This window comes from Malaya genurostris, chromosome 2 (genome assembly GCF_030247185.1).
Source record: "Malaya genurostris strain Urasoe2022 chromosome 2, Malgen_1.1, whole genome shotgun sequence".
NCBI lineage: Eukaryota > Metazoa > Arthropoda > Insecta > Diptera > Culicidae > Malaya > Malaya genurostris.
Genome location: NC_080571.1, coordinates 167,194,608 through 167,210,219, shown reverse-complemented (window position 1 = coordinate 167,210,219; position 15,612 = coordinate 167,194,608). Strand labels below are relative to the sequence as shown.

Sequence of the window (15,612 nt, the reverse complement as noted above, 5' to 3'; positions counted from 1 at the left end):
TCTGGCTGCCGCTTTCTTGTTTTAAAAAATGTTTAATATAATAGATCAACGCATTCAATTACTAAGCAGTTACATCGAACTCAAGAATGTACAGTATTTCTCTCGCTTAATTAATTGAAGGTCCATGAATGTTCAAATTTAATTCTTGTATTCCTGCCTCAGAATTAGTTTCGATCATTGTTTTGTGATTTTTTTAAATGATTTGTCTAATTGCTGGATTAGAATGATTAGAATTGCTGGAAAACCCGAATTTCGAACGAAGCCTCGGAGACTCATGATGTTATAAACAAATCGACTGAGCTCGTTAAGATCGGAAACTGTCAGAGTGTGTATGTATGTGTTCTCTTTTCAACACGTTTTTCACCGCGCAATTTTCTCAGAGATGACTGAACAGATTTTAACAAACTTAGGCTCGTTTGACTTCTGCTTCCAAAGATATGATGGGATAAGTGACGTAACCGCTAAAACGCGTTTATTTTACCGTTCAATTTTCTCAGAGACCGCTCAACCGATTACAACAAGCTTAGACTCGTTTGAAAGGTACAGGGTATCCCACGAAAAATTTGGAATCTAAAAATGCAAAAATAAAAAAACGGCTTGATAGATTTAAATGATTATACATTTATTTGAAAGGTTGATTCATGAAATTTTTATGAAAAATAATTTCGTTCAGATGACCCCTAAGGCTTGCTTGGCAGTAGCCAATTCGATCCACCCAATTGTTGATTACATTTTCAATCGTTTCTGGCCTTATGTCATCAATAGCAACTTGCATTTCCTGCTTGAGGTCTTCAATTGTTTCTGGATGGTTAGCGTAACATTTATCTGTAAAAAATAATTAAAAAAAAAAATCCAGCGGCGTCAACCCGGAGCTTCTCGTAGCCCAATTCACATCACCATTTCTGCTGATTATTTGATTTTTCATTAAACAAATTTCATGAATCAAACTTTCATGTAAATGTATAATTATTGAAATCTAACAAAACGTTTTTTCTATTATTGCATTTTTTAAAATTGATTTTTTTTGTGGGACAACCTGTGTTATTGGGCCATTGATCAAGTTCAATGATCAAATGACTGTGGTTTGTGGTTCCGGTGATACGACGGTATAAGTGACGTAACCGAAAAAAACGCGTTTTTTTACTCAATTTTTTCGGAAATGGCCCAACCGGTCCTAACAAGCTTAGGTTCGTTTAAAAGCTACTGTTAGACCATTGATCGAGTTCGAAAATCAAATGACTGTGATTTCGGAAAATGCCTGTCTGTGTGTATGTGCGTGCAATTTCTAACGAATTATTTTACCGCTCAATTTTCTCAGAGATGTCTTAACAGATTTCTACGAGGTTCCATTTCCTGGAAAGGTACTGTTGGGCTATTGACAAAGGATCGAGGTCACTTCCGGTTCCGGAGGTATGATTGTATAAATAAAAAACTTAAGCTCGTTCGAAATCTACTATAGGGGGCTATTGATCAATTCCGAAGATCAAATAGTTGGCGCTTTCGGTTCCGGACTTGGGTTCATTTGAAAACTACTATGGAATTGTGAATCGAGTTCGATGATCAAATGCCTGGCGCTTCCGGTTCCGGAGATATAACGGTACAAGTGACGTAATTGATAAAACATATATATTTATATATATATATATATATATATATATATATATATATATATATATATATATATATATATATATATATATATATATATATATATATATATATAAATATATATATATATATATATATATATATATATATATATATATATATATATATATATAAATATATATATATATATATATATATATATATATATATATATATATATATATATATATATATATATATATATATATATATATATATAAATATATATATATATATATATATATATATATATATATATATATATATATATATATATATATATATATATATATATATATATATATATATATATATATAAAAATAAAACAGTTTCCCGAGGAACAATTTTCGAAAAACTATGTTTGTATAGAAATAAATGTATCTGAGCAATAAAATATTGTTTTCAAGGCTATCAAGATCAAGATATATGAGATACTAATTAGAGAAAATGGATGTTTCATGAAAATACGCCCTTTTTTTAATAAGAAACATTCTGTGACATCAAGACGATGCAAGTAGCTGTTTTCGAGATATTTTGAAAACAAAATCGAAGAAACATAGCAGGCAGATAATAAAAATACGCATTTGTTATAAATTAGGTGCGGTTTTCCATAAGCAACACCAAGGCGGACTGAAGACAATTGTCGTTTTGCAAATCAACTTTATTATTTCCCGTCAAGACCAATACTCATTACAGTTTTCATATTTTTTTCATAAGTACATTTATTTTATAAGGCAATATACATAAGCTTTTCTTCGCCGTGGCATCCACAATACATAGTACTTTGAACCTAATACATTTCGAATATCGTAATAGTATATTGGAATTCATTAGTTAATCTAAACACTGTTTTTATTAAGCGATTTGCTATTATAAATTACATAAAAAAAACCTTTATTTTGTACATGACCTTATAATTATTTCAGGATTGTTTGTATCAGTTTATCACTTTTATCCAATATCATATAGTTGGCTATTGGTTGAACTAATGGAAGAGAAAGGAGTCTAACATAAACTAAAATTTAAATTGGAACTGCAATGAACTTAATGAAATGATAAATAGGTTTCATGTAAGGAAGGTCACGACAAGCAAGAATGTCGCGAACTGGGACATTGGATAGCCTACCTTGTGTACGCAAGGAATTTATTAGTTGAGATCTGACATGACGATAGGGATGGTACTCGGAAGGTAAAGTATCGATACCTAGGGTATCGGGATACCAAAATTTTGGGTATCGATACAAGGTATCAAAAGGCAATAAAGTATCGATACCTATAAGTATCAATTGATACTTGCGCAGCACTCATTTTGAAATAAAATGAAATTGTCGACTGTGACATTATTTTATGATGTACAGAAAGGATTTTCCACGGACGGAGCGAAAGCACTAGGCTCGCGCATGTATTGGTATGACGTGGGCTAACCGTCGTTAAAATTCGTACTTCTCGCGTCGTCTCACAGGCACACTGAAGAGAGAGTTCAATGAATGTGAAAAATTGAAATGATTGAATCCTCTGAGAGTATGGCCTTTACGTGCGTGTTTTCTTGATGGTCTTCGCTTATTTCAATCTCTTTCAGTGCACTTGTGGGACGAAGCGAGGTTGTCGAGAACGAAAATCATCTCGCGTCGTCTCACAGGCACACTGAAGAGAGAGTTCAATGAATGTGAAAAATTGAAATGATTGAATCCTCTGAGAGTATGGCCTTTACGTGCGTGTTTTCTTGATGGTCTTCGCTTATTTCAATCTCTTTCAGTGCACTTGTGGGACGAAGCGAGGTTGTCGAGAACGAAAATCAACGACGGCTAGCCCACGTCATACCAATCCATGTACGAGCCTGGCGCTTCGTCGAGTCCGAAGAAAAAAAATGTTCCATTGGGGACGGATGTTCGATTCCAAACCCCGCACATAATTTTTCTGGCCCGAAGAGTGAATGACCTTAAGGTTAAAGCCTCTATAATTGAAACAAAATAAAATCCGTCGTAATGGGAATTGACTTTAATCCGTTGCGATACTGTAAGTATCGAGACCAAAAGTATCGATACTAACAGTATCACCCTGATGCGATATCGATACCAAAAATACCCGATTCTTGAAAGAAAGTATTGATACCTCAAAGTATCGACTCGGTATCGGACATCCCTACATGACGATACTCCACGCATGTCCAAACGACATGATCAATATCGCGATAACCTTCGCTACAAGCACAATGATTACTCTCAGAAAGTCCAATTCGAGAGAGATTTGCATCTAATGTGTAGTGATTGGACATGAGTCTGGACATCACACGAATGAAGTCCCTACTCACATCCAGTCCCCTGAACCATGCCTGTGTCGATATTTTAATAATAGTCCAGTGCATCCACCGACCCAGATCATCTTTATCTCAAGAAGTTTGCCAGTTGTCAAGTGTTCTTTGGCGAGACGCGCTATAGAATTCGTCGAAAGCAATCGGTTTCTCATAAATTTCACCCTCAATAGCACCACGTTTTTCTGAAGTATCGGCCGGGACCAAGACTATAGTGACTTGATAATTATTATTCAATATGTCGTTTAGGTATTGTTTTATTTTGCCCTAGAAAAACGGTTCATTTTTGCCAGCAGCGTTAAGGCGAATGGCTTCAATTGCACTCAGACTAACTGCTGCTAACTCTGCTATATAAAGAGATGCAGGTTCTAGAAGCCTAAATGAGGCCGAAAGATTATTGTTGAACATACCAAACTCTGTCGCCTCTTCAATTCGTGATCCGTCCGTGTAAAATATTTTCTCAGAATCAATATGCCTGAGCTAACTTGAAAATAGTTTTGGGATTTCCATCGAGCGTAGGTCACACGAGATACCATGCATTTCGCACTGCCTGGATGTGTTGAAAAATAACGTTGAGTCAGGGACATTTAGGAGGCTGTCAAGGATAGGAATATATCTTGAATGGTTGATTTCCTGTGACATATGGTTGAAATATACTGTCATGAATCTTGTTTGAGATTGAAGCTCACCTAGTCTTTCGAAGTTATTATTAACCACGGGATTCAGTACCTCACATCTTATTAGTAGCCGTGATGAATGCTCCCAAAAACGATCCTTCAATGGAAGAACTCCCGCCAGAACTTCAAGACTCATTGTATGTGTCGAATGCATGCAGCCTAAGACGATTCGCAAACAACGATGCTAAATTCGCTCAAGTTTGATAATATGAGAGCTTGCAGCGGAACTAAAGCAAACACATCCATATTCCATCACTGAAAGTATCGTTGTCTGATACAATTTAATAGATCTTTCAGGTGAGCACCCCACCGAGATCCTGTTATTGTTTGAAGAAAATTTAGTCTTTGTTGGCATTTTGTTATCAGATACCTAATGTGTGCTCCCACACCGCGAGGCATTTAAAAGTCAAAAATGCGCGATCATTCTGCCCATAATATGAAGCTGAAGCTGCGCGGGATCATGCTTTCTTGAAAAGCTCTGTTTTCTCCGCAGAGTTTTCGATACCCAGATGAACAGCTCGAAAGGATAAGTTATCTAAGGTATCTCGCAATGGTTTTCGCAGGATAACAGCTTTTTGCTAGTAACTGAAACCACGCCATCATCTGCTAATTGTTTTAGTGTGCATGGAGTTACTAGACAGCTGTTAATGCATTCGAGTAAAAATCATAGCGGAGCGGACTGAGGCATGAGCCTTGCGGGAGACCCATGTAGCTTATTCTGAATGTTACAAAATCGCCATGTGAAAAATACATGCACTTCTCTGACAAAAGGTTGTGCAAATAATTATTTATAACCGCTGGAAGTCCATGTTGGTGGATCTTGTCAGCTCAGCAATATTGAATGCTGCGAAAATCCATTCTACATTTCCTAAAACTTCAGCAATCCTGTTAGAGGCTGTGAAACGGAGCGCACTGAATTATTGCCTTTTTGCCTTTCTCTATAGAAAGGTATTAGAATTGCTGGATAACCAATTTTCGAACGGAGCCTCGAAGACCCATGGTGTTATATACCATTCGACTCAGCTCGACGAGATCGGAAAATGTCTGTGTGTATGTGTATGTGTGTGTTTGAACTTTTCGAAGATATTTTTCCGCTCAATTTTCTCAGAGATGGCTGAACCGATTTTAACAATCTTAGGCTCGTTTGAAAGCTACTGTTGGGCAATTGATCAAGTTCAAAGATCAAGATCAACGTGTTGTGTTTTTACCGCGCATGTTTCTCGGAGAAGGCTCAATCGATTTTAAGAAATCTAGGCCCGTTTGAAAGCTATTGTTAGGTCATTGATCAAGTTCAAAGATCAAGTGGCTGTGACTTTTGAATCCGGTGATATGATGGTATAAATGATGTAACCGACAAAACTTGTTTTTTGTCGCGCAGGTTTCTCGGAGATGGCTAAACCGATTTTAACAAGCTTAGGCTCGTTTGGAAGCTATTTGTAGGCCATTGATCAAGTTAAGCTTTATTTGTTGCATAATAATTTGACTCATTTCTGTGTCTGTTTTCTGTTACTGGTATAAAGCAATTATATTTTTGTATACTTTGAATCATTTTTGTTTGTTGATAAATATATTTCCATTCTACAGCACCTTCGTCATATTGCTCTTGTGTCATATAACAAAACGAGATTGCTGTGAAATTATCTTAAATCACTTTAGAAGCCCAATCGTATTAAGCTTTTGCATTTGTTATTGCATGTTCATGTTCTCTTGCCAAGCTAGCTTTTGTTGCCATTCGGTTCAATGTTCCACCGTTTACATCACATGGTCCCTTACCGTTCGAGGTTGCGAAGAAATGCCACTCAATGTTGTATTTTGTTTTCAATTAACAGATTTTTTCTATTTTTATATAGAGAAGCTGCCCCGTCTGATACAAAAATTGCTTTTTTTATATTCATTCGTTATTTTAGAAACTTAATTAAGAAATTGTGTCATGCTTCAAGTCTTCTGATATTATAACGAAACTCAAAGTTTTAATCGTGTCTGATTCTTCATTCTTCATTACAAATGGATGAATTGTTGAATTGATCATTGTTCCAATGATGACTTTGAACAGCATCTTGAAGAACGAATGGAAAATCTTGAAAAAAATACAAAATACAACTACTTCTCCTTCAGTTAATGAAGATTTTGTGTCTTTGAGATTGTTTGTTTTTATATAGTCATGAGTTATTAGTTATTAGTTTTTTAGTTTTTCTATTTAAATATGCTACAAAAGCATCAACTGGTTTTGTTAAGATTTCTATATTGCATCTATCAGTAGCTATCCATTGTTCAAAATCTCATTTACAATTTCTACTCAAGTTCCTCTAACAAGCTTTCCTCAAGAATTGAAGAGGTGGGGTATTTCTTGCATTCGCGGAGATAACAATCCTTTGTTCTTACCGGTGAATTACACATTTTCAAAGGTGCTTTACAATCAATTTGAAAGGAATATTTTTTGAGGTTGTGAAGTAGTAAGTCAACATGACGTTATGAGCATCTAAAGTATTGAGAAGTTTACAATGATTTGGTCTTCACGCCGCAAATGTATTTAAGTATTTAATTTGGTGCTTACTGACTTCGAATCGTTGAATGGTTTATCTAAGACTTGAAAGCAAAAGCCGTGTCTGAACTGGTTCATGCCCACTATTAGTTATGATAGAAACGTAATCTCGTTCTCCTGACATAGTTCTATTTCTTCTTAATTATTTCCCGACGTTGCTGGCGAAGCTGTCGTATAATCTGGCATCTCGTTGTCGCTGAAAGCTAGCTGCGGTGCACTTTCAACAGACACAGGACGATATGAATATAATCGACATGAGTCGCAAATATGCTTTGTAGTATTCACAGTAATTGCGCACAGCTTAAAACCAGTGTTGAATCATACTATCTGTTACTTAGACGGACAAGGCTTTCCATTATCACGATAAGGTCTACAACAATTATATTTTCCCACCATTAAATCACACTCACTGAATAGTATAGTTTGTTATGCTAGTTTTCACACTGACGCTTTGTATTTCAAAAATGTGTTTTTTATAGTTGGGCGTAGGAAGTCTTTTATACTATAGGTAAACTTTTATACCTTAAAGTAGGTATTTCTTTAATATGGCGGCTACTCCTTTGTTGAACCTGTGATTTTTATAAACCAGCGATTTTTCTTTCAAAATATCTCGAAAACAGCTACTCGCATCGTTTTGATGATAAAGAATATCTCGAAAATGACTGCATTTATTAAGTAGCTTCCTATGAGCTTTTTCATTGAAGGTAGCTTGGAAAATAATATTTCATTACTCAGATACATTGATTTCTACAGAAACATCGTTTTTCGAAAATTGTTCTGGTTTCCTGGAGAAACTTTTTTATTTATCATCTCTCCAACTTTCTAAAACATTCATTAGTTTCCTTATAATTTGACGTTTTCTCTAGTATATAATTTAGAAACATCGTACGGTAAAATAACTGAGAGTTTTGAAAACTAAATTTTATCTTCCATTTCACGAAATATCGGAAGAATTTTTTTTCAGGGTATATTTTTTTAGAAAGTTTAATTGACTACCTATAACTTCTTCTTAGAAATATTTTTTGTAGAAGCTATAGATTTCCAGCTGTAATTGTTTGAAAATAATGTGGCTAAAACACATACTCCCTTGACATAAATTAGTCTTGAGTGAAAAAAATCTCTGGACCAGTGAAAAATACTTTAATTTCTAAAACGAACACACATACAAAGTTTCATGCAAATCGAAGGGGTTCGTGCCAACAGTTAGACGATTCCGCATGGAATAGCTTATATGTTAACCGTGTGTCGACCTACTATTATTACCAACTATTGTCTGAAAATTTTTCCGAAACAGTTCGTCTTTGATAGAATAATGATAATAATGATTCTTGTGATTCCATATATATTAACAACTCTTCATTCTGGAACCTCTATTTACTGTAGGGAAATAAATAACAAGAAAAATACATAGACTCTACTAAAATTCGATTGTTTTATAATTGTTTTGTTTTTTTTTTTAATTTCAGTTATTGCTAGAGCATTTGGAATGCTTGGTATCTAGGCATGAGCGATCACTGCGAATGACAGTTGTTAAGCGGCAAGCAGCTTCACAAAGTGGTGTTTCAAGTGAAGTAGAGGTACTTAAAGCACTTAAAAGTCTTTTTGAACATCATAAAGCATTGGACGAGAAGGTAATTTATTCAACAATAGTTTTAATATTCAATAAATGGGGAATATAATTTTCAATCACACTACGTTCAAACTTGGTTTTGGCGGCAAACGGAAGGTTATTAAAATACCTGTCCATTGATGTAATGAAATTGGCACTTGTTTCTGTATTTCGATTAAGGCCATCGTCCAAGTACGCTGCGCGCGGGTGGTTTTAGGTAATTTTCGATGGAAATATTGAAAAATTTGACAAAACCAAAAACATACAGACCTTTGAAATACTTTTATCTATCTACAGGGTGAAAATAGCTGGAAAATTCGGAGAATTTTTCTTTTAAAAAATAGCACTGAAAAAATGAGCTTTTTTGTAATTTTTCACAATTATTTGAAAAAATAATTCGATGGAATGAAAGTTTTTTTCAAATGAACCTTACGCTGGCAACAAGGATCACATTCGGACACATTTTTGTAAAACCTTTTCATGCTTTTCATGGAAAATCAACGAATTTCATATAACCAATTTCGGGGAAATTTTTGAAATTCGTGGATTTTCTATGGAAAGCATGAAAAGGTTTTCCAAAAATGTGTCCGAATGTAATCTTTGTATCCATCATAAGGTTTATTTGAAAAAAAAAAATTATGTCATCGCATTATTTTTCCAGATAATTGTGAAAGATAACAAAAACACTCATTTTTCAGTGCTATTTTTGATAAGACTCGGAAAATTCTCCGAATTTTCCAGCCATTTTCACCCTGTAGATAGATAAAAGTATTTCAAAGGTCTGTATGTTTTTGGTTTTGTCAAATTTTTCAAAATTTCCTAAAACCACCCGCGCGCATGGTACTTGGACGGTGGCCTTAAGAGTTGTTTGTTAAACTTTAAAAGAGTGGCAATTTTGGCAATTGTATTCAATATCTATCTATCTATCTTTATTATAGTGCTATCTATCTATCTATCCATATTATAGTGCGACAAACTTTAGATTTCAGCTTCACCAAACCTTTCGTGTTCCTTTTGGGTGACATAAGAACTACGCAAAATTTTAGCACGATCGGTGAAACTATATTTTTGCGCCCGAGGTTTAAAGTTTATATAAGTTTAGTATGGGGAAACTGACTTTTTACAAAAAAAAAAATAACTGGAGATCACCCTATAGGCTCTAAAAATCAATGCATGTGTTGTTGGAAATTTAACGAGGAAGAAACCCTTTGAAGAACGCAAAACCTTGTTGCTTAAATATCAAGAATGCAACGAACGTCAATGATCATCGTTCACTTTTGCTCGATAATCGCTCTGATATTCGAACTTGTTCGTACATTCAAGTGCGAACGAAGCCGACGCTGCTTCGTTGCTCGCATGAAGGCCTATTCTTTACAATTGATATTCGCATAAAACAAATCCCCGGATGACTATAAGTGAATGAGGAACGAATATTCATGCAGTACTAATCGTCGAAACACAATTTGCTATGATCGTTCGTGCTGTCTTCGAAGCAAACAAATTAAGACGTTTTCGTATGTATTAGTATCATAGTTTTATGTGCGTGTTGAACCTTGTTGCAATAGTGGGGTTTCGGCAGATTGATCGACTCGCGTTTAGTGATAAAAAAGTACATTTAATAACGACTTAAAATTGACGGTACAAAAACGAGTGTAGCTCTGCTACTATTGTAGTTTATTCTCTTCTATGACAAACTCGGTACATCCGGTCGCCGATGACCTCGACGGCATCTGTCATGCTGATACCTGTCAGCTGATGAGCCTATGTGGTGAATCGTGACCGGGGGTCTCCCAACACCTCCCCCTTTTTAGAGTTGATACGGCTCATACCTCGTGGGTGGTCTTCGAATTCGTGAAGACTTACGAAGCATCGGTTGTTGCTCTTGAGGATTGCTCTTGGGTTGACCTTGAGTCGGCATCTGTTGATTTGGTAGTTCTGGTGACAAAACTTCAGCCCCAACGTCCGCCTGTGACACTGCACCTGGTAGGTTACAGCTTTCTATGAGAATGTTGAGCGGAATCTGGACCTCCACTGCTTCCGTGCCCTAATGCTCTGGTTGATGACGACTTCGCATTTGATTACAGTGAGACCGGATCAAGGACTTCTTCTCCGGTAACCAGATATTATACATCACCTTTCCAAGACGCTCGATCACAGTACCGGCTTCCCAGTACCACTTGTTGTTCCGGAACACCTTGGCCCACACGGAGTCCTGAGGATGATAGCGCCTTTCCTTTGTTCCGTGTTTGCGGTTGAACTGATGTTCTTGTATGGTGTTTTCGGATTTGTTTATCGATGTAGGTAGGCGAAGCAGCTCTAGTGATGTGCGAACTGCTCGGCCAAGCAGAACCTCGGCAGGAGATTTCCCATCAGGAGCGTTGCGACAAGGCGTTGACCTGTAGCACAGCAGGAACGTGTCGATAGCTTCGTCTGCGGTTCCTGCCCCTGCAGAAATTTTTCAAAGAGCTCGCTTGAAGGTGTCGACGAACCTCTCTGCAAGCCCGTTGCTTTGTGGATGAAACGGTGCTGTTCTCAGTTGAATGATGGCGTTGCTGGAACAGAAGGACTCGAATTGCTCGCTGGTAAATTGAGTCCCATTATCCGTGACCAGTGTTTCCGGGTATCCAAATCTGGCGAAAATACCCCGAAGCATGTGCAAGGTAGCTGCAGTGGTGATGTCCTTCGTCTGGATAACCTCGGGCCACTTTGAGAAAGCGTCCACCAGGATGAGATAGTATTGCCCTCAAACAGGACCGGCGTAATCCAGATGTACTCGCTGCCACGACTTTTTCGGAGATGGCCAGGATTCCAGGTTAGTCTTCCAGTCGGTCTTCGCTACGTTGGCACAATCGTTGCACTTCCCAACGGTTTTGGCAACGTCATCGTCGATGTTAGACCAAAAGACATACTGGCGTGCAATCGATCGCATACGTTCCACACCAGGGTGCCCCTTGTGCAGCTGCTGCAACACTCGTTTACGGTAAGCTTGCGGAATCACCATTCGTTCACCATACATCAAGCATCCTTCGATAACTGACAGGGCATTACGGCGCAGGTAAAACTGCTGAATTTGCGAGTCCGAAATGCACGTCTTCGTAGGCCATCCGTTGTGGACGTGACGGATAACTTGCTGCAATGTGCCATCGACTCCAGTTTCTGTAGTGATTTGCTTGAATGAGAGCGGTAAGCCATCTAGCGCTTGGTTGACAACGCTTTTGACTGTTCGCTCTAACTCCATAGTTGCAATCACGAACTCCTCCTCTGGCCGAATGTTGCTGTTAATGAGACGTGACAGTACATCGGCATGTCCAAAGCTGTCCGTGGAAATGTAGCGAAGCGTACAGGAGAAGAGTAAGTGCCCACCTTTGCAGTCTGTTTGCCGTGTAAGTGGGGATACCCTTCTTAGCTCCGAAGATGGAAAGAAGTGGTTTGTGATCCGTTTCCAACGTAAATCGACGTCCGAACAGCATCCGATGGAATTTGGTAACTGCGAACACCAATGCCAAACCTTCCTTCTCGATCTGGATGTACTTGCTTTCTGCTGCTGTTAGGCTGCGAGGCATGCCCGAACTGTTCCGTTGGGAAACCTATGTGCGATCCGGGCTCCCAATCCGTACATCGAAGCATCTGCTGACACAACCATTTCCACGTTTGGATTGTAGTGCGTCAACAGTAGCGGTGATCGGAGAATTTCACGAAATCGGTCGAACGATCGTTGACATTCGGCAGTCCACTCGAATTTAGTTCCAGCTTTGAGCAACTGGTCCATGGGATGTCGCAAACGGCGCATTTCCGTCACGTACTTGCCGTAATAGTTCACGGCGCCCAAGTATGAACGGAGCGTCGGAACATCGTGCGGCGGCGGCATATTGATGATAGAAGCGACTTTGTCCGGATCTGGTCTGATACCGTTGGCGTCCAGAATCTGTCCCAAGTGTTTCACTTGCTTCATCCCATACGTACACTTCTCGATGCGCACCGTGAACCCATACTCTCGAAGCCGTTGTAGAACGAAAGAAAGATTCCGATGATGCTCTTCTTCAGTCTTTCCGCCCACTATGATGTCATCCAAATAAACAGCTGCACAGTCGAGACCAGCAAGCATCGTGTCCATCAACTGCTGAATCGAACCCGGGGCTGACTTGATACCGGGTGACAGTCGGGTAAATTGGAACAAACCCTTGTGGGTGTTAATGGTGAGAAGTGGCTGGCTCGCTTCATCAACTGCTCCTTGTAGGTATGCGTCGGAGAGATCGATATGGCTGAAGATCCGACAGTTAGCCATCTTTGCGAAGATGTCCTCTGGTAGCGGCAGCGGATATTGGTTGGGTTCAAGGACACTGTTCAGGCCCGTTGAATAATCGGCGCATATACGGACGGCACCATTCGGCTTCCGTACATCGACGATGGGCGCTGCCCAATATAAAAATACACTTTCTTGAGAATGCCGAGACCTTGAAGACGATTCAGCTCGTCCTCTACCACACTCTCCATGCTGTAAGCAACCGGTCGTTTTGGTCTGAACACCGGCTTGGGGTTCCCCTTCAACACCAGCAGAACCGGCGTCTTGTTGCAAAGGCCCACTGCCGAAGTGAAAACCTCCGGGAACTGAGCTTGGAGTTTCACTACATTCTGCGATTGCTGTGCACTAACGTGGTTACAGTAGGTAGATATCGGCTGATTCCACAAACTGAACAAACCCATCCAATCGATGTCTAAAATGTCAATATTGACATTTGGATTAGCGACGTAACACTTACCCTCTTTCGAGATTCCATTCAGTGTTACATTGCATCGCAGCTCGGATGTTAACTGCAACTGCTCGCCTGAGGCAGTTCAGGCACTGCAAACTGCTGGTTTCGCTTTCGGTCGACCAAGTTTTATCCACGACCGATGCGAGATGATTGAAATGTCAGACCGTGTGTCCAACTGAAGACGGAGCGGAACAATGTTGACGTGAAGCTGCACGAACTTTCGCCCTTCGCTGACCTTCTGAACGGTGACGGTCTTCGAAGGTGGATTCCGCTTTGTGTTATTTTTGTTCGACTGGTTATTGTTTTGTTTGCTAGTCGAAGTTTTTGACGAAAAACATGCATTCCTTCGCATGCCCAGCAGGGTGTCCGTGGCTGTTCCCGACTGGCGCTGCTACTGGCCGAAAACGGTGGTTATTGTTTCGGTCTGAATCGCTGGTTGTGTGTGATTACGTTCACAGAGGAGGTTGAATTTTCCACTAGCACTGTGTCTTGTTTGAGGTTAACTAAAGAGTTACACTGCTCAACCACTTGTTGTAGGGTCAAGTCAGCTGCTCCGTTGAGTTTGTTGATTAGGCGCATCCGGATTTCTGCGTCGTCTTTTGACTTGAGGCCACTGACGAAGATGAGGCACTTGAATTGTTCCTCAGTCAATTCTGACAGCCTAAAATCAACACAAGCTTTGTTAACCTTGCACGAGTATGCCAGATAATCATCACTATCTTCTTTGGTTGTCTGGAAGCAATGATATCTGCACCAGAAGATGGATACGGCAGCTTCAAACAGCAACTTGAGCTTCTCGACGGTCTGCGCAAAAGTAAAATCCCTTGCGAAACTTGGCAAAATGAAGCTGTTGTATCGCTCGTGATCCGGTGGGCTTAGTTTTCGTAGTAGAAGCCTCACTTTGGCGGCGTCATCCAGTCTGGCGGCATCTCTATCTCAGAGATATCGGCATAGCGAGAAAACCACGCGTCGAAAGTGTGATCATTGTCTTTGTCGAAGACAAATTCCACCATGTTGCTTGATAGGGAATCCAGCACAATTTGATTGTGAGACAAACCTTGGACAGCATTTTGTGTTTCCACCAGCTGCCGGGACATCTGCTGCATGAGCGATTGTTGATTAGCGAGAATCTGCAACACCGCCTCCGATACGTCTCGTGGTTGTCCCGGTTGTCCCGGATTTCTCTCCGCCATCGCTGATTTTCTTGCACTTTACCGCACTGACCGAAAATGCTGTTTTTTTTCTCGAAAAACGCGCCCGAAACAGCAAAACTTCTACAGCCTCGTCGCCACTGTTGCAATAGTGGGGGTTCGGCAGATTGATCGACTCGCCTTTAGTGATAAAAAAGTAAATTTAATAACGACTTAAAATTGACGGTACAAAAACGCGTGTAGCTCTGCTACTATTGTAGTTTATTCTCTTCTATGACAAACTCGGTACATCCGGTCGCCGATGACCTCGACGGCATCTGTCATGCTGACACCTGTCAGCTGATGAGCCTATGTGGTGAATGGTGACCGGGAGACAAACCTTATCCACTCTCTCATTTCTGCTACCCTCCGCGAGGTTTGATAAATTAAATAGATGAAGATTCGTATTAGTTACACGAAGAATGTGTGCAACATTGCGCAAAACTATCCGACATTTTTAGAAAATGTTATCAAATGGCTCATCCCTTTATAAATCTAGCACCACTGCTGCAAGTGATCGTAATATGATGTGACTTTCTTTTAGTGTACTCTAACTGTTAATCTTAGTCAGTTGATGTCTTTACGATTGTTACCCAGCTTAGCATGAAGATTCTTTAAAGTGACAAACCATGTTCCAAAACTTACTGTGAAGATACAAGAAAGTCGTGAAAAATTATTTTTTGTTAGTTTAAAATAGCATTATCCATATCTTATAAACTATTTGAGATAGATAGTTTATGTCTTGGGCAAAGTTATTGGATTTGAGTTTATCTGAAACATTGTCAAATACCCCAAAAACCCATTTCTTCGAAGTTAGACTGTTTTAGCGATTATAAAATTATATCCATTCAAAATTCGGAATAATGAAATTATCTGTATCT

The 15,612-nt window shown here is 39.1% G+C and overlaps 2 protein-coding genes across 2 annotated transcripts; both read right to left on the bottom strand.

Annotated features, from left to right (window-relative positions):
- Positions 1-10,594: 10,594 nt before the first annotated feature.
- LOC131428980 (uncharacterized protein K02A2.6-like) lies at positions 10,595-13,565 on the bottom strand. The gene is made up of 7 exons (XM_058593037.1): positions 13,548-13,565; positions 12,405-13,435; positions 12,151-12,357; positions 11,537-12,101; positions 11,277-11,491; positions 10,870-11,183; positions 10,595-10,767 (listed from the first exon to the last, which is right to left on the bottom strand). Exons 1-7 carry the CDS (start codon positions 13,563-13,565, stop codon positions 10,595-10,597), a joined length of 2,523 nt encoding a protein of 840 aa, XP_058449020.1.
- Positions 13,566-13,623: 58 nt separating this feature from the next.
- LOC131428979 (uncharacterized) lies at positions 13,624-14,734 on the bottom strand. Its single transcript, XM_058593036.1, has 3 exons — positions 14,442-14,734; positions 13,992-14,289; positions 13,624-13,932 (listed from the first exon to the last, which is right to left on the bottom strand). The coding sequence occupies exons 1-3, from the start codon at positions 14,732-14,734 to the stop codon at positions 13,624-13,626; spliced, it is 900 nt and encodes a 299-aa protein (XP_058449019.1).
- Positions 14,735-15,612: the final 878 nt, after the last annotated feature.

Excerpts from the sequence above, each read along its gene's own strand:
- LOC131428980 (XM_058593037.1), bottom strand. Across the intron at positions 12,102-12,150 it reads ACGGCAAACAGACTGCAAAG|CTTTGGACATGCCGATGTAC; the intron begins GTGGGCACTTAC and ends TTCCACGGACAG. Across the intron at positions 10,768-10,869 it reads GTCCTTGATCCGGTCTCACT|GTGCAGTGTCACAGGCGGAC; the intron begins GTAATCAAATGC and ends GTAACCTACCAG.
- LOC131428979 (XM_058593036.1), bottom strand. The coding sequence starts at position 14,734 with ATGGCGGAGAGAAATCCGGGACAACCGGGACAACCACGAGACGTATCG. Across the intron at positions 14,290-14,441 it reads GACTGGATGACGCCGCCAAA|ATATCATTGCTTCCAGACAA; the intron begins GTGAGGCTTCTA and ends CTTCTGGTGCAG. Across the intron at positions 13,933-13,991 it reads ATTCAACCTCCTCTGTGAAC|CAGCGCCAGTCGGGAACAGC; the intron begins GTAATCACACAC and ends TTCGGCCAGTAG.